Source organism: Cyprinus carpio, chromosome A15, assembly GCF_018340385.1.
Source record: "Cyprinus carpio isolate SPL01 chromosome A15, ASM1834038v1, whole genome shotgun sequence".
In the NCBI taxonomy this organism is placed as follows: Eukaryota; Metazoa; Chordata; class Actinopteri; order Cypriniformes; family Cyprinidae; genus Cyprinus; species Cyprinus carpio.
Window position 1 is genome coordinate 22,185,886 of NC_056586.1, and position 19,707 is coordinate 22,205,592.

General features: G+C 34.0%; 1 protein-coding gene across 1 annotated transcript in view; it reads right to left on the reverse strand.

The window, feature by feature from the left end:
* igsf11 (immunoglobulin superfamily member 11) overlaps positions 1 to 14,748 on the reverse strand; it is a 79,133-nt gene extending 64,385 nt beyond the window's left edge. Inside the window, exon 1 of the mRNA XM_042771568.1 lies at positions 14,191 to 14,748. Within this exon, the coding sequence (XP_042627502.1) occupies positions 14,191 to 14,251 (61 nt within the window). The 5' untranslated portion in view covers positions 14,252 to 14,748. The remainder of the gene's footprint in view (positions 1 to 14,190) is intronic.
* Between the last annotated feature and the right edge of the window lie 4,959 nt (positions 14,749 to 19,707).

The following is a 19,707-nucleotide window of genomic DNA, read 5'->3' on the forward strand; positions in this document are numbered from 1 at the left end:
AAATTTCCAAAGAAAAAAAAAAAAACCTAGTAATCTCACGTGTCACTAGATTTTCAGAAGACGTCTTAATAATGTCTCAGAGTCTGCTATAAAAAGTCAAAGATTTCAATATGAACTCAAACCAAACAACCAAATGATCTGAGCTGCTATCAACTTTTATATTCCATTTCATAAATTAAGACAAATTACAAATGAGATCTCTTTAACATCAATTAGTTCTCCTAGACAGCAATGAGATGAAATGGAGAAAATAAAAAATAAAAATTCTTGTGAGAATTTTTGGTGTGAGTGGAAAGGATTGGAATTCTTAGTTTTTTTTTGTTTTATTTTGAGAAGTATTCTTACATGTGTCCTTGAGATTATCAGAAGACGTCTCAATAATCTCTCAAACTGTGCTCAAGTAGTCTGCTATCAAAAGTGAGAACCCGAACACTGAAAAAAAAAAAAACCCCAAAATTATCTGAGATTTACTATTCACATTAATATTCATTCCAATTTAGGAGAGACAAGTAAAACAAATTTGATATAAAGCATATCTGTTAAGTCTCCCTAGAAATAAATAAGCAACAAAAACTTTGAAATGGAAAACAAATTAAAAATCTCCAACATCTCAGATTTTTTTTTTTTTTTTTTTTGATCTACTTTTCTTGTATTCTTGAAGAAGTCTTAACAATATCTCAGACAAGCTTAATTTCAAGTTTGACAAGATTATTCTCCTTACAAAAACATCTCAAGTGTCTTCTAAATTTTCAGCAACCTCAAAAAAATGTTCCTGAGAAAACACACCAGTACACTCTCAGAAAAAAGTGTGCCTTTTGAAAAGGTACTGCCCCAGTGACAGCTTTTGTACCTTTTTTTTGAGAGTGTAATATCACGTTTCCTCTAGATTTTAAGAAGACGTCTCAACAATGTCTCAAACTGTGCTCAAAGCTATCAAAAGTCTGTCTCAATCATTTCACTAAATTCTAATTAAAATGAGGTAAGTGTATCTGGAAAGTGATACGAGACATAAAAGATCAACTTCAGAGCAATAAAAACCTGGAAATTGCAGAAGCACATGACAAACGGAGCCTAAACACAACGGTCCGAGCATCATGAAGAGTTTTAGTGCAGTAGCGTGCATCAAGGCCCCTCCTGCAGGAGGGCCGCTCGAACAGGGAGCCCGTTGTTTCAGGGAAACTCTTCTGCAGTGATGCATTCACATGCTAATAAAATGGAACAAAGCACACAAGCCGTGTCTGGCTCCAGAGCCTTCACGAAGACAACCATTGCCACGGAAACCGGCTCTAGAACAGAATGCCCGGCAATGTTTGAGGGTTCGAGGAGAATGCCACAGTATTTACCGCGGCCAGTTTCAGGACCATGTTACGCAATAAGCCACTTGAGGCTGTTAAAAACAATCCTTTACTGTGGTAAAATCACTGTAATGGTGGCTTACAGCTTCAATAATCTAATATAGAAAGTAAAACATAAAATGCAATTCACGCCTGAAGAAAACAACCTCTGTTCGCATGATGCGAGCATTTTTCACCACATCAGCTGATGCTCGTCTAATGAAAGCACACCTGAGACCAAATCACTGATGTGAGACGAACAGAACAATCAGTAAACATGGGACTGTGCAGGAAACAGGATGAGCTGCATGACATCACTTCCTGTAGCCCGTGTGCGCACTTTCTTGTGCTGATTTTTTAATGCAACATTATTTAAAGTGATCACTTTAACATTTGATGCAGCGGAAGCAAATAAATATTAAATGAAAATGAACTTAATTCAGATGAAATTGAATATTCTGAGAAAAAGCAAAGCGGATAAAGTGAAATAATGAATAATGAATAAACTCAACTGAGTTTAGTTGGAATGTTTTTCACTGTTTTATGGTCCAGCAGGTGAAAATGATGCATCTGATCACTTAATAAAGTAACAGCACAAGAAACAAGAGGAATCATTTAAACCTGAAGCACAAATGTTGCATGTTTGGACCTAAAAAGCAACATTATCTCAGCTTTCTACTTTCACAGGTACACAGAAAGATCAAATCCACTTCTGCACATCATGCACCAGCACCAGACATCCATATCAGGTACAACACTGAGATTTAATATTAGCTTATCTGCAAACAGTGCTCGATCTCGCTCTCTTTCTCTGTACGCTACACGCACAGACTATCAAAGAACACAGCCTCATGCTAATGTGTAATTAATTCCTGCAGCAGTATTTAAATCAGGATTACTTATAATTGAGCTCATTTTCATCGAGTGAGGCTTTGTAATCATTTGAAGAGGAGTCTGGCTTTTATCACAATTTTCTCCAAGTCGTATTTAGAATCCATAATATCAGGTTTCACGCTCCGGTCATGTGCTGTAAAGTCTTGAAGTCGGAGCTCAGGGAACGGCTGCTTTTTGTACTTAATTGTTTAACCGGCGTGTTCAAGAGACTCGCTCATTAACGGACTAATACAAGCATGAACCGGTCGCTCAGAGAGACTCTTTCTTGCTTAGAAAAGTGTACAAATCACATTAAAAAGAACTTGAGAAAGTGAGGGAGCTGTGAAATAGAGGAAATATCTAGCTATTCCTGGACGGATGTGAGTTGGGAATTGAGCGAGATGGGTTACGGGTCCAAAAATACATTCATCACTGTCCGTTTTTACCGTAGAGGAAAACACGTGTGCTGGAGTTCTTGACAGTGAGAATCACAATAAAAGTCCAGTGGAACAAACAGAAAACTCTGCTGTACTTCTGTCTGCATTAGATCTGCCTCTAAACGCTGATGGGTTAGGTTTCGGTCTGTTGAAAATAAGAGCAGTTTGTCACTGATGTTTAATCTGATGTTGCCGACGAGAAAACAGCATTAATTATATAAGATGGCCAGTTTGGGGAGAACAGATGAAGAGAAAGAGCCGTCGTTAACAGCACCATACAGCTTTAGTGCGAAAGCAGTGGTGATGGATGAACGACAAGAACTAAAACACTAATGATAGAGAGAGATTTACACAATTTAGAACCGGGTAGGTATGTTAAAATAAAGCTATTTATTTTGATTTAGCACCTAAATACACTCTGCCATTCCAAAGTTTGGGGTCAATTAGGATTTTTTTTTTAATAAATTGATACTTTTATTCAACAATGATGCATTAAATTGATTAAAAGTGACAATACAGACATTTATAATGCCACACACACGCATATATATAAAAGCTTTTAAATAGCTTGTAAAAGCGGCATGCGCATCTTACTTTCACTTTCAAATAGCGGCATAACTATGACTAAAAGCTAACAATAACTAATAACTTACCTAAAGTTTAAATAGGTTTACAAAACTGGAAATAGGCTAAGTAAACCTGTTTAATATATAACCAAATAAATAAGAAATGTAGAACGTTTGTTAGCAAAACAAGTAAGAAAGCTTGGAGGCACGGCATACACCTTGATGTCAAATAAAATAAATAAATGACAGGAAGTTTAAATAAAGCAAAAATCAGCAAACAATGTGGAACCAGTTAAATGAGAAACAAATGTTTAAAAAAAAACAGTTGATTATATATATATATATTTTGAACTTTCTACTCACTTTCATCAAAGAATCCTGAAATTTTTTTTTTATCAATTTCCACAAAAATATTCAGCAGCACAACTGTTTTCAACATTGATAATAATCAGAAATGTTTCTTGAGCAGTAAATCATCATATTAGAATGATTTCTGAAGATCATGTGACACTGAAGACTGGAGGAATGATGCTGAAAATACAGCTGCGCATCACAGAAATAAATCAGTAAATTTTACAGTATATTCACATAGAAAGCAGTTACTTTGTAATCATAATACTATTTTATAATATTACTGATTTTACAGTATTTTTTTATTAAATAAATGTAGACTTAAGTTAAGCATAAGAGACTTCTTTAAACATTAAAACATCATACCGACCACAAAAATTTTAACATTAATGTACATAGTCAGATGTAGTGATTAGTTTACTGTATATATAAATAAAAGTCAATTGAACAGAGACAATAGGGAGATATAAAGACGGACGAATAAAGACAGAGCGAGCAGTAGATCAATGTGAGGGCTGATACGTCAAATCCAAAAATGATCCATAATCTATAAATCTATAAAATCACTGTCCACTAATCTGCTCAGCTTAGCCTGTTTTAGAGGAAGATTTGGCCCAAATACACAGAGGAGCACTTCACTGTTTTACAAACTATCATTCTTATCTTACATACACTAACACACGTCCACTAAAGCCTCTCCAATAGCCTGAATCTACTTATAAAAAGCCTTTCTGTGCAGGATCACACTAATGGGTCAAAGAGAGATCAGTGTCACTAATATCTCCTCTGTGTGTGTGTGTGTGTGTGTGTGTGTGTGTGTGTGTGTGTGTGTGTGTGTCTGTGTGTGTGTGTGTGTGTGTGTGTGTGTGTGTGTGTGTGATTCGTCCTTTCCTTATCTCCTTAATGATCTCAGCTCTTGTGGTCCATTTCGGTTCAATTGTAGGGCTGGAATGTCAACGTGACAAAGAGGTGTTGTGAATTTGATCGCAAATGGCCTTCGCTAGGCACCATGTGTTAACGTGTGTTTCAGAGACAGAAACAGGAGAGAATTATCTTGTAAAACGGTAGGTTTGAGATGCTTCACGTCCTACAGATGGGTTCCCCGAGCATATATGAAGACAAATGACCTACAGCAAACAGCCTTTTTCTCTGCTTTTTCCTTTTCTCTCAAAAGCTCTATTCACAGTCAACGTGTCTAATACTTTATTTCCTAGAAGTAAATGCTCTGTTTTCAGATTTAAAGGGGTTATATGATATGAAAACTGAAATATAGATTTGTTTCAATGCACTGATTCACATCAGGAACTATCATTAATCTAAGTGACTATCATTATGAGTGAGTCAATGAATCATTCACTCAGTTGATTCGAATGCAACAAGTGACTGTCCTTATGAGCGATTAGGTAAATTATCCATTTGTTAAAACACACTGATTCATTCAGAAACAAAACAAGTGACTATCACTATGAGTGATTCAGTGAATCATTCAGTCAACGATTTGTTCAAACACACTGATTCATTCAGGAATCAAACAAATGACTATCATGGGTCAGTCAGTGAATCATTCATTCATGTGATTCATTCAAACACACTGATTCATTCAGGAATAAAACAAGTGACTCTCATTATAAGTGATTCATTAAATGATTCATGCAACTGATTTATTCTAACAAACTGGTTCATTCAGGAACAAAACAAGTGACTATCATCATTCCTTTAGCCAATTATAAGTGAGCCAATGAATCATTCATTCAACCAATTTGTTCAAACACACAAATTCATTCAGGAATTAAATGATTCACAATCATTATGCATGAATCAATTAATCACTCACTGAAATGATTCATTCTAAGACACTGATTAAATCCTCACTATCATTACAAGTCAATTATTAATTTATTCAACCAATTCACACATTTATAAGGATAGCGACAACTCAGTCACTTGAAGTAAAATCACTCTAGCTTTTCTTTCTCCTTCGAGCTATGAATTTCAGATATTCCATCAAGCAGACATAAAGCCTCAGCTACAATCTCTAAACGTCTTCAGTAAGAAATGAGCCATCCGGTTCCTGCAGCCCCTACCTCCGCTCTTTCTGTGTCAGAATGAACAGACTGAAGAGGGAGCGACAGATCTGACAGGACAGATGATCTTCTGCTGTTCAAGAATTCCATATGGTGGAGAGAAACAGAGTTATGAATCTGTCTCTGCATAAATCAAGAGGTTATTCAGACAGAACGCTCTAACCTGCAGTGATGGCAGATATTTGGAGATATACCCGAACACACAAACAGGTGGAGACAGCAAAATTGTACAGTAAAAATTCAGGCTTTTATTTATTATTATTTATTTACTATTACAGTTTTTGTTAATATTTTGAGTTAGGCTTTAATTTTCTGTTTTTTCAGTTTTTTCATTAAAATTGTTATTATTAATTTTTTGTAAATATATCTATATAGTTTTTATTAAGTTTAGGTCTTAATTTTTAGTTTATTTAGTTTTAGTTATTTTAGCACCTCGACTTAAACTGTAATTAGCTGTAACTAAACTAGCTGAAACCTTTTATTTTATTTCGGGTCAGTTATTAAATGTACAAAACAAGTGACTATCAGTATAGGTAAGTCATTAAAACATTCATACAACCGATTCGTTAAAACAGACAGATTCATTTAAAAACTAAATAAGTCACAATCATTATGAGTGAGTCAAAGAATCACTCACTCGATTGACAAACGATTCATTCTCAGATACTAATTAATTAAGGAACTCAACAACTGATTAGTGAGTCATTAAATCATTCATACAACCGATTCGTTTAAACACACTGATTCATTCAGGAATGAAACAAGTGACTATTATAATGAAGTGATTCAATGAATCATTCATTCGACCAATTTATTCAAACACACTGATTCAATCACTGATTCATTTGTTTTAGCTTAAGTTTAAAATAGTATAAAAATTAGAAATGCCCTTATAAAAGAAAATAAGAAATCACAAAATTAGATCTCTTTAACATCTCACTTGTTTCTCCTAGAGAGCAATGAGATCAAAATGTAAGCAAATAAAGACTTAAAGTCCTTCTGCTTCTTAAAAGTGTCTCCTGAGAAAAGGACCTCATAGTTTTTTCCTCTAGAGTTTCAAAAGCGATCCAAACAATGTCTCAAACTGTGCCAAGACACCAAAACTTTAAAAAAACTTTAACAAACCTGAGCTGTAAAAGCGCGAGACTCCTACACACCAGAATAAAAGAGCATTCTTCTCCAAAGCAATAAAAACACTAAAGAACAGACATGCGTCCACCTGCACTAACGATCTATTTAAATCAGTAATGTCTATTGATTAGACACAGTTTTCATGTTAACTGCCCACAGCAAGCGCTCTCTGAGGCCAGATATTGATTCCCTGTGATAGAGAGAGAAGGTGTGAATACTACAGCAAGACAGGATGGGAAGAAAATGCTTTTGCTCAAGAGGAGCCACACATCTGCTGTTATTTTAAAGCCCACATAATCACATACAGCAGACACACAAAAATGACCGGTAACATGCTGGTAACTGTAGTGGTGTGGTGGACTGAATACGGATTTGAGAATCTAGAAATTGCAAATTTACAAGATAAACACATACAAATGAAACTAATGCAAAAAAATTTCTTTTAAAAATTTCTTGTAATCAACAGCTGAATTTGGTTTCATAAAATTCTAGAATAGAACTACATGTTGATAAAGTAGCAACGTTCTTTTAAAACAACGCCAATGTAAACCAAAAAAGTTACAGTTAAAATAATAACATTTGACAAAACAGAAAGGTTTATAAAATAGTAAACCTCGCATTTCAGCCTAATAAATTAAACGAATAATAAATTAGCCTATACAAATGTTATAAATATGGTCTGATCAAAAACAGCAAATAAGCAGAATGAAAATTCCAATTTGGAATTTCAGAATTTGAATTTTATGCAGGAAAAAATAACTAATTTTGTTCAGAATATGTAAAAATCTAGTTTTCATCAATATTTTCACATAGAACATTCTCATCTGTTTAAATCAAATCAATAACAGAATTAAATACTGTGTTTGGGCACCATTATGTGAACTGTAAAGTAGCATTACAGTTCAAATAATAGAACTTTTGACAAACACTGAACATTTTAAAATAAAAAATTAAAAACAGTAGACCTCACATTTCAGCCAAGTAGAAGATTATGCTTGTTATAAATAATCGGTCTTAACAAAAATTGTAGATGAGCTGAATGAAAATGCAAATTTACAAATCCCTAGCATTCTGGATGTTTGCATGGGAAAATTCACTCTTATTTTGTGTACAAATCTAGTTAACATCAGTATTTGCACATAGAAAATTCAATTTTTTTTCAATCAAATCTAAAATAGAATTAAATATGCTGTTAACAGATCTTAAAGCTGGCAACTACCTACAAATCCCAAGCATTGCAGGGAATTTTGCACACTTTTTTTGCACATTTTGTTGAGGATACATAAAAATCTATTTGGCTTTTAGGCTAAAGCCTCTGAAGGGGAAATAAAAAAATCATCCTTTGCTCCTACAGAGAAGCAATATCCAATATAACAAAAACACAGGGAAAAAATTGGACATTAATGATGGTTGCAAGAGAAAATGAGAAACTGAGAGAATGAGATTGAGAAGACCTTCTTTGTTGTGAATTACTGGACTGTGGGGCTACCAGTATTACAGCGTGTGCACACACACACACACACACACACACACCTCTGACCTACTGATTTATATCACTCTCTGCAATCACACCCACAGAATCGCTCTCTACAAACAATATCTAGAGTGTGTGTGTGTTTTCTTTAAAGATGAATATTTCATTTGAAATATGAGTATTTGCACAGAATATTTTCACTAGTTCAAATAAAAAATGTTATTAAATACAGTGCAAATAGACCTCAAAACATCAGCTATTAATTTCTGCTCCACTATCATCACCAAATGGAACTGCAAAAATTATAATAGTTTTCAAGCAGGTTTTTTGATCTGTTCACCAGTCATTCATTAATTGAACAAAGAGATGCTGCTGCTCAAATGCTTCTAGAAGGACTCAGTCTACAAATATAATGTATTATTATTTGTCTCTGCATCAAAATGGTTCTTCTATGCCATCGCTATGAAAACCCTCTTTTGAAACCTTTATTTTTAAGCGAGTAAAAGCACTTTTCCCAAGACAGACTAAACTTTGACTTGAAATAGACTCAAATCTCTGTCGACTTGAACAATTTAGTCTGAGACCTGGTTGTATACCTGGAGGACCAGCTCTTGAAGAGATAAAAGTACAAGGGAAAAAGAAGAAGAAAAAGAATAAAGTGGTTTCTTCCTCTGGCATCACTGAATATCTGCTGCTTTGTACAGCTCAGTGAGTCTCTGATCGGCACAGTACCTGAAAGAACATTCTTCTTTAAAAGACACTGTTGAATAGAGAAGTGTTTTAGAGAGGAGGATATCATCTCCACTTGAAAGTCAGTTCATTTAGAGCCATTTCATTGTGAAACTCAACTCTAAACAGAGTAAGGTTATGCCACTACTAATATAAATCACTGCATTATCCTCCTGTTATGTTCAAAAACTAAATACAACTTTTATTTTAGGGGTGCAATTTGCCAAGAAATTGACACTTAAAAATGTAAACGAAAACAGAAAACCTGTATTGTAGCATGTCAGAGACAAACAAATATAAAATATGAGATAAATGTAATAATTCCCATCTTTGGGGTCAATTTTTTTTGTCATGACTACTTCTAGTGACTTTTTGCACACCGAGATGCATATAACTACAAGTAAAAATAGTAACATTATTTGTACTTGTAGAGTTTTTTTCTATTTGTACTTCCTCTACCTTTTTGTCTTTTTCTCAAACTCCTTGTGAGGGTGAAATGGAGTTCTTTTCAGTGCTGTAACTGTCTTGTAAAGACGATAAAAAAAAAATCAATAAAACTGACAACCAAAAACAACCCATGACAGAAAATATATATACTTTTTTTTGGACTGTGAAACTTGACTACATAAAGAAACAGTCATTTTTTCTTTGATGGCTCAGAAGAAGAGTCTCAATTTTGAATCTTGACTTTCATAAATTCTCACGTATTGCATATTTTAGCTATTGACAAGTTACAATAAAGTCTTTCTGCTTTTATTTGACTCTTAAGTGTTTTGCAAAGTGTTGATTTTTGGCAAATTGCATGGAAACCAATGGGAGTCAATGGGAGAGTCAACACAAAAAGTACAACATTTATACAGCCTTTCCAAAACACATCTATGTGTTGAAACTATGCACATTCATGACCCTAAATGAGAAATATCCACCAAATTTCAAAAAGAAATAAATAGTTTAACCAGTATTTCAAAGAAGTTTGAAAAGTAAGTGACCCCAACACAACAGGATGGTTAAAAACTGATACTGATATCATGAACCACCAGTTGAGAAGCACTGATCTAGCCAGCGGTGCTTTAGCAGGAGTCTGGGGAGATGTGTTGTGGTTAGACCTCTAGCCCGCTGCTGACCTCACGTCTCTTGAAGGTGACTCTCTACCTCGCTCAAAAATCTCATATCATTTATTAATTCCTCGTCCCTAAACCCAAGGATGGCAGTCGTCCTATCCCGTCTCTTTCTCTCTCAGGCACTTTGCTAGCAGTCCCAATGGTCGTTTAATTTTTGAGTGGATATTTTTAGTTGAAGATAATCGAGGTGGAAACTTCCATCTGTCCTCTGCACATTCCAGCTGCTCCGCTTTTCAGCGGGAAAAAGGAAATTAAGAGAAAAAGCACTCATATTGGCATCATCACCCTCACTTCTTTAAACACAAAAGTGAAAGGGGTAAATTCACAAAATTATTTTTTAAACATATGGCCATTTTTATTATTTTTCTTAGAGCTAAAAAAGTGACTCAAGAAAGAAACCACAGGATTATGCTGATAAGATCATTGCATATTTAAATAGTTCCTAATCAAGACATGCGTTATTTTTCATTAATTGAAATAAAGCTGAAATAAAATAAAATATGACGAAATAATTTAACTAAATGTACTAAAATTATTAAAACTAAAATAAAAATTAATCCCAATAGAATAATAGAATAGAATAATAGTTATAATAAAACATACTTATAATTAATTATAATAAAAATAATAACTGAAAATTGAAAAAGCAAATAACAAAATTACTAAAATGAAAACTGAAAAAAAAATTCTAAATATTATTAAATACTATATTAATTGTACATAAATAACACTAAGTAGCACTGTCTCTAACCAGGGTTCCCACATTGTTTGATAAATTAACTTCTCCAGTAACTAGTTTTAATTTACCTAAACTTGATGAGGATTTCTTAAAAATTATTTTATAGAAACTGCGCTCAGAAAGAGTTGAGTAAAAACCATATTAAGCTATATATGCCATATAAATTTTCTTGACTTTATAATTTATACTTGACTTTCCAGGCCTGGAAACCACAACTAAATATATATAAAAAAAAAAAAATATATATATATATATATATATATATATATATATATATATATATATATATATATATATATATATATAAAATAAAATACTGCTGATAGATTTTATTAAAGCAGATATTAAATTCAAATCAGACAAATTTATTGCTGGAAAAAAAAAATCGCCCTGATTCAACTTCATTCCTATCCTTGAGAAAACGATCTGCAAACTTTATATAAGAAATCCATTTTTATGTTAATTCAGTTTGGTTTGATTTTCAAGCAAAGTTGCATTCAGTGCAGGGGCAAAAAGTGCAGCACCACTTCAGATGAACTTTAATTGGCAGAATTGATCTGTTCGCTGATGTGGTTCCTGAAGCCTGAGGCAGAGCGATACAATGATTAGAACTCAAGCACAGAGAAACCTCCCTCTCTCTCTCTCTCTTTCTCTCTCTCTCTCCTTCAAAACACTGTAACAAATCATTCATTACAGCTCAGGCCTCAGATGACGAGTTGGTCAGTGGCAGTGCATAACTCTGTCTCCATCGATCTATCTACTTTTCTTTTTAAAGTTCAGACTAGCATTTTCCCTCACATGCCCTCGAGGTGCCTCTCCGTGGCCCTTCCTTCGTGCTGCCTGGCCATTTCCTAATGGCAGAAGATGCAAAATTAATGACCGAATATCCGGTGATCATGTGCAGGGACATGTCTCTAAACTGACAGTGACAGCGGCGCAGGAAATGCAGCGAACCCTGGAAGACACCTCAGTTTCCGACAACAACATCTATAATGCCACGAGCACAGGCTGTGGGACAAAAACACAGGGTTTTGCAAGAACCCGACCCGTTGACCCGGCTCTCATGACACTTTACAACCGCAATTTAGAGTAACTCTCACTCAGGGAGCCGCTCCTGAACAGAACTAAACCCCTGGAAGTGCTCTGTAAATGGATCCTGCGCTGGGGATGACAACGCTGCGTATTTGTTCAGAGGAGTCCCTACAAGGATGTACCAGCAAACGCTATCACAAACATGCATGTATTAATGAGACCTGTCTGAACTGATGTACACATCCATGGCTGATATCTCATATCAACATGCTTTACAGAGAGAGGAACGATGTTACGTGGAGATCGAATCAGGCCAATAACAAAGTGAATGGTACAAAAAAGTTGTAAATTTCATTTTTTGCAAGACTAAGCATCAATCCCAAAGTGACGCTTATTACAGTTGATGTGAAATAAACTGTAACTGAGATAAAATAAAATATTTTTTTCCTGCTAGTTGCCAAAGCAACCCTTCTAACTGATATTTACTTTAACTTGATGCATTAAAATAACTAAAACTACAACTGTAATAAAACATTTTTTTTAAAAACTTTAACTAAAATTAAATTTTTTTAACTAAAACTCTTTCTAAATGTTATGATAAACTATAACACTACTTCTATGATACTAAAATAACACTGATCAGCACATAAAAATAATCAATAACGAAATCAATACTGTCAATATACACGCTTCCTGGCAGTTAGGCCTACATGTAAAACGTTTATACTAACAATCATTCTCGTAAAGTCTACTTTGCAATATTATTATATCAAACAATATTTCTCTTTAATACCATCTAATTGTGTAAAGCGGCTATGTGCAGCTTTCTAGAAGTTCAATAAAATTAACAATACAGTGTATACAAACGATACGGCCCCTAGAGTCTGGGAAACCTATGCAACAACAAAATCAATGTAAAAAATTTCAACCTAATTCATCTGTAAAGTTTATTTAAAAAAATCAATTTTAATTCAGTTTGGTTTGATTTTTAAGGGAAGTGCAAAAATCATTGTGCAGAATGAACTTTAATGCCAAATTTACGGTACAGAAACGCTTCTGAAGTGGCATTTAGCCTACTGTATAAGTGTCTTAACGTAGACTGTTAAATGCTTTTCGGAGGTGAACTTGGGTCTGAGCATGCATCATTAAAGCTAGTCTGACTTTTATGTGGCATTGCGCGTCTTTATACTGAATTTTGAGCAGGCACAGAACAGCTTTTGCTCAGTTGGGCAAAGATACCTTCAATGGCAAAACTGATTTGTTCCCTTTTACTATAATGTGTACTCCCATGCAAAAGGAGTTTCTTATTGCATACTGTACAGTAGGGATGAATGCATATTCGGACACAGACAATGTTTTGCATGAACGAAACTCTACTCTGGATCTATTCTGAAAAATAGACTTCAAACGGGTTTTACTGAGCCTTTTGAAATTCCAAAGAACCGAAGGAACAGATGCATCCGATGTGCTGATGTAGATGAACATGCAATCCTAGAACTACCTGCATATGTCGGTCCCTTGTGTGGGCCACAACATATGCAAACAAATATCACCCGAATCCCACAGAGGATGGTACAATGAAAGCGTGCGAGTGTGTGTACGTGCATCTGACTCTCACAAGCGTCACGTGGAGCAGTGCTCTTCATAATCTGGTTGGATTACGGCTCTCAGACCTGCGCTGTCTGGCCTGTCCATCCATCAGTCCTCGGCCCCATGTATCTGCTTCCTATCCATAATCATGACCCACTCACAATTTCACAGAATCGGGCTTTGTGTTGTTCTGATCAGACACACACACAACAGCTGCACTTGAAAAAATGACTCTTTGTTATTGTCCTCTCATGTTATTGACAAACTATCTTCCTGTTTGACACTGTTAAAGCCGCTTTGACACAATCAGAATTTTATAAAGTGCTATATAAATAAAGGAGACTTGATTTCGGGTGCCATAAATGTGCAAGCAATAAACCACTAACGTTAGCAGTATATGTGTGTATATACATGTGTATGCAAGACACTGAAAATAACTGATTTTTCAGATATTGCACTACATTTGTGAGGATTTTTGGTGTGTAACACAAACACACACACACACACACACAGACGTACGCAAAAAGGGCACGTCTTCACATGACAGCTGTCAAAACCTTCTCAAACACCTCAAAACGCGAACTACACCCACGACTTTGTTTACATTCCTCGTAAATATAGGACTGCGTGACGTCACAGCGACTAACGTTAGCACACAAAACAATTCGCGGCACAGACAAGAAATGAAAAAAGCAAGTGTACATGAATAATAATAATAATAAAACTTACCGTTCACACAAAAGAAGACCAGCCAAGCAATCCATAGATCAGAATTATGAAATTTCAGCATTTTTCTGAGGGAAAGTCGTCGTGTTGTGAAGTTCAAAGTCAGTCAGATTTTCTCCAGTTTGGTGTTGGGAAAGTTACGTAATTGTCTCTTAAAACCGAACGCATTAATAAAATCTAAAGCATTTTTAAAATATTGTAAACTAAAAACTACAACTAACGTTAGTCAAATTAAATCGGCGCGTAAAATTCCCTCAGAGAACTCGTTCGCGTCGGGATCCGAGTGAGCGCGTCCGGTTCGGTCGGTACCAGGGCGTCCGGTGCAGTTCTTGAGCCCAACACAGAGGTGTGTTCACATGCCGTTCACGGTGAACCAGACAAACGAGCACCGGATCCGCAGAAGGGCCATAACCGACGCCGCTGCCGCATCTCTCCGCTTTGATTGAGAAACCTGACTGACTGACTGCTGGCCTGTTGCCTGGAGACCGCTGACGCCGGTCCAAGCGCGAGGTAACTGTGCCCTCCTCTGGCGCGAAAAGGTGGTAGCGCGCACGCACGCACGCACGCACGGCGGCGCCGCGCCCTGGTGTGACCCGCGCGTCAGGTACGCGCAGGAATGATGCGAATTGCGAACGGGACTAGAAAGAAAAGGTTTGTGGAGGTATGTTGAGTAAGTTTGGGTGCTTTTTAGTTATTGTATTTGTTTTTTGAATAACTTTGAGTGTTTCTAGATAAACTGTTTTATATTTTTAACAGAAATTTTAACATTTAAAAAATTAAATTGTGGCATTATTTGGCACATTTATGTAACGAGGCATGTATCCTTTCAAGAGGTTTACATGTTTAAAATATATCATATCATATCAAATTATATTTATTTTGTACACCATACAAACAAGTCAGATTTAACAAGTTTTACTATATTTGTGAGAATAAGTAAAAATAATAACATTTTCTTAATTTGCCTGTAGCTTGCATAAATTATGTTTATTATGGTGTTCAGTAATGTTTAGTCATTACACTCTGAGCTCTCAGTTAGATCGTCATATAATCAATTAACTAACTGATCAATAAACTTGTTTAGAGATAGAATCAATAAAACACCTGTGTATCATCCAGCTGACTTACCGGATACAGAACAAGCCAAACACGTTACTGTAACTATCTGTGGAAATACCATTTCTATTTTCTTATAAAGATAAACAAATGTATAAATTAATATGGATTTAAATACACGTGGGAATAAACAATAATGATAAATTAATGTATAAATAAATAAAAGAATAGAAAAAGTAAAAACTGAAATAAATTAAAAGTAAATATAGAAAATAATAAAGAAAATACAAGTAATAGAATGAATGACTACGTTTAATTAAAATATGTGAGGGAATTAATAAATATAACAAATTATCATATAAACAATATAAAAAATATTAAATAATAAAATATAAAGTTAAAAATAATGCAAATAAATGTAAAATTTAAAAAAAAAAAGTAAAAAAACATGGTCTTATTTTAATTAAAATAAATATTTGTGGGAATAAATATAATAAATGAACAAATAAATACATATAAAAAATAATAAATAAATAAAATATAAAGTTAAAAATAATGCAAATAAATGTAAAAATTAGTGAAGAAAATACTAAAGTAAAAAAAAACATTGTCTTATTTTAATTAAAATAAATATGTGTGGGAATAAATATAATAAATGAACAAATAAATGCATATAAAAAAAAGTTACAAAATAGAAAATAATATAGGAAACATGACTAAATTTAAACAAAAAATTATTGTATTTCTTTTCTCATTTACTCCTTTATTTATTTTCCTATTGTTATAATACACTATTTATTTATTTTACATTCAATTTTGTTTTGTCCTCCAAATACACATAACTTGCAATACGATAATGACTATTAACCCCTAAAGAATACAACATTTATTTTATGTGCCATTTCAAATTTTCAAACTTTGTCTGATTTAGTAACTTCTGGCACCAATGTGTCCTCAAACTAGAGCTAAGTAACCCCTCACACACCTCTGAAACAAACTTTTCTGCATGTTCATCCATCTTCTGTGAGTGATGTGCAGAGCAGCAGATGCTGCGGAGTTTCTGCTGATGTTCAGATCTCTGACCCTGACCACACCGAACATCAGCATCTTCAGTGTGTTTGATGAAATATGCATGTAAAAGATTGACAGGGTGTGCAACACGGTGCTTTGCATCTATCCTGCCGGCGTTTGGCACCGAATAAGAGAGAAAGACTGTCTCAGTCTGATGGACAGAGAGAAATATCCCTCTCTTCCACCTCTGGGCAACAATCGCCCTCTTCTCTTATCTCTGGCATACAGTTGTCTTCAGCCCAGCAAAGACCGTCCAAAACAGTTGTTTTGGAGAAGGCTTCGTTTCGTCCCTGCTGTTCAGATGAATTAATCTGTGCCGTACTCAAACATAGATGAATAAGCAAACAATCGTGCTCAAACAAGACAGATCTATGCTGAAACCTTCTAAAATCAACCAGGCATTTGCATAAGTGTGATTACTGAGTTTTCATGGTGAGAATCATGGTGAATTAACCCAAGTTACTAGATAACGCTTGGTTTTGACAATATATCAATCAAATTGTGCTGAATGCTTTAATTTGATTGTTACACGCATAAAACGTTCAAATACGCTTATATTTGTGCATCGAACAGGCCAAAATGTATCAAAACAATAATAGTTCACTAACCAGCAATCACTGAAAGTTAATATGAGATGAAATGGATGAAAAAAAAACTATTTTAAACATCACAATTTATTAAACCAGCAAACAGTTTTACAAAAATAGCTGATAAGTCTCTTAATTCCAGTGTTTCATTGAAGATTTGACATGTACGTAGCGCCACCTTGTGGAAGTTTGGAATTACAGCTCAATAACTTAATGAAAACTTCAAGAGACTGATTATCCCCCCCCCTTAATTGTATAATATTGCATTTATTTATCTATAAAAATCATAATAAAGATTTTAAAAAAAAAAATTCTGGAAGTATCTGATGAATCTTCAGACTTGCTTTAGTCCTACAAAAAAACAGAGAGAAAGAAAAATGTTAACTTTTAGATTCTTACAAGAATCCTTAGAACTATACCTAAACCCTTATTATGCAAGCTCTGTTGCAATACATTGTTTTTGTATTCAGAAATGAACAATTTATGCAACCATGTCATTCTAAACACGTATGATTTTTTTTTCTTCAGTGGATCAAAAAATGTAAGGCAGAATATCAGAGCTTTAAAGGAAGGGAAGTGGAGGGTGATTTATTCCTCATTTTGCAAACCTGACGTGTCGTGATCAGTCATTTGACAAACGAGAACCAAACAAAGTCATACGGGATTGGAATGAAATGAGGATGAGTAAATGAAAGAAATTTACATTTTTAAGGAGTTAGGGTTAATAAATTAAATTAAAAAAAAATTAAAACAGAAATTGACATTTTTGAGGAGTTATTGCTTTAAGGATAAATAAAATAAAATAATAAAACTAAAATAAAAATAGGCATAAGTTACAATTTTGAAGTGTTAATTATTGCTTTAAGGATAAAAATAAATTAATAAAAAATAAAATAAAAAAAGTCCAAATTTACATTTCTGAGGAGTCATTGCTTTAAGACATTTATAAAATAAAAATAAAAATCCTTCCACTGCTGTCATACCATTCAATCCACAGTAAATAAATACACCTTTAAATGGAAATCTATAGAGAAAATTTTTTAAAAATACACACTGCTACTAAAGTATATTAATAAAACATTAAATGTTAGACTAGTAGGTTAGTACGTTAAGACTAGTATTTAACATAGTAGGACCAATTAGAGTACATTTTATATATTATATATATCTATATATATTATCACCTCTATATATAGATCTATATATATTATTTCTGTTTCTGCAATTTAATATATTAATATACATATATAAATATATATATATATATATATATATATATATATATAATAGATATATATGTGTGGTGTGTGTGTGTGTGTGTATGTATATATATATATCTATATATATATATATATATATATATATATATATATATATATATACACACACACATACATATTAATTTAGTGTATTATATTTTGTTCATAATATTACTTGTTTATTAAAATTGATAAATATAAAAATGTACATATAAAATTATATATAAAGAAATAAATTTAGTTAATTATATAAAAAAAAAAAATACATAATGTATCATCTATTTAAAAAAAAATTCACTTTAAACTATTTTCTCTATAGAAGTCTATGTGTTACTATGGTAACCAGGATTTGCTTTCCCCTCACTGACCTTATCTATACACACTAAACAGGTTATTGTTTTACTTAAAACAAAGTTCAAGCGTATTGTTCAGTGCGTTTCCACAAAGATCCTCTCCCTCCGTGTCTGAATAAAGCAGTTTTTTAAATTCCTTAGCGGGTGTGTCTCCAAATGTGTGATATCTGTGTGATAAGTGACGTCTAACTGCTGGAATGCTGTGCGGGTGTGTCTCCAAATGTGACTTTCCAGGGACAGCCCTGATAGACAATCAAGTCCTGTGTCCATTTGAAGGGTTTACAGGCAATTACAACGCCATGGACCACCTCACCTCAAGATTCAACCGGGTTTTACGGAGACGCCACTATCACCGCCGTTTTATGGGAGCCCAAACCTGCAAGCCTTTCTTACACACTATCCACTATCCGCAAGTCCGTCCACTACCTTCACGGAAAAAAAAACACAACTATCAATTGTTTATTGGTAGTTGGTACTGTGTCTTTACGTGATTAATGCCTTGTTGATGAATGTGACTGACTCACTGATGATAAAATCTTTGCATTTCTTATTTTATACAGTACTAGTGCTTTTGTAAACCATTAGTCGTTTAACAAAAGTCGAAATTAATTATCCGAACTAGCTGGCCAATCCTTCCTCCCTCCCCTCTAGGAAAGCGGAGAGGACTCCTCCCTGCCCCCCCCCCCCCCCACGCGCTCTCACCGTCCTTCTTCTTGTGTTCCTTGTCTTTCTTCTTCTTCTTGTCTTTGTCTTTATGTTCCTTTTTTTTTTTGTTTTTTTTTTTTTTGTTTTTATTTATTATCGTTTTTGATGACTATGTTAACAAATGAAAACAAAATATCATTGCATTAATCAGCAGACAGTCACATCATACCTGTCTGTGATGAACACTCATATTTCCTACTTAAACAGGAAGTTGGGGTGGGACACATCAAAAAGTTTCTTACTTTATTTAAAATGACTAAAAGCTAATTTTATTCATCTTTTAAGTGTACATATGGAGACATGCACTTGAAGCCTTGAACTGAAGATGTTTTAGACGGGCAACCGTTCGGGGAAAGATTATTAAAATTCAATATCTGTAACATTATCAACATTATTTCCGTATGCAAAGTTATCCAGGGCTATCTTATATATGTTATTTTATTATGATTATTTATGTATGGATATTTGTTATTTTCTATTTGTTGTTTT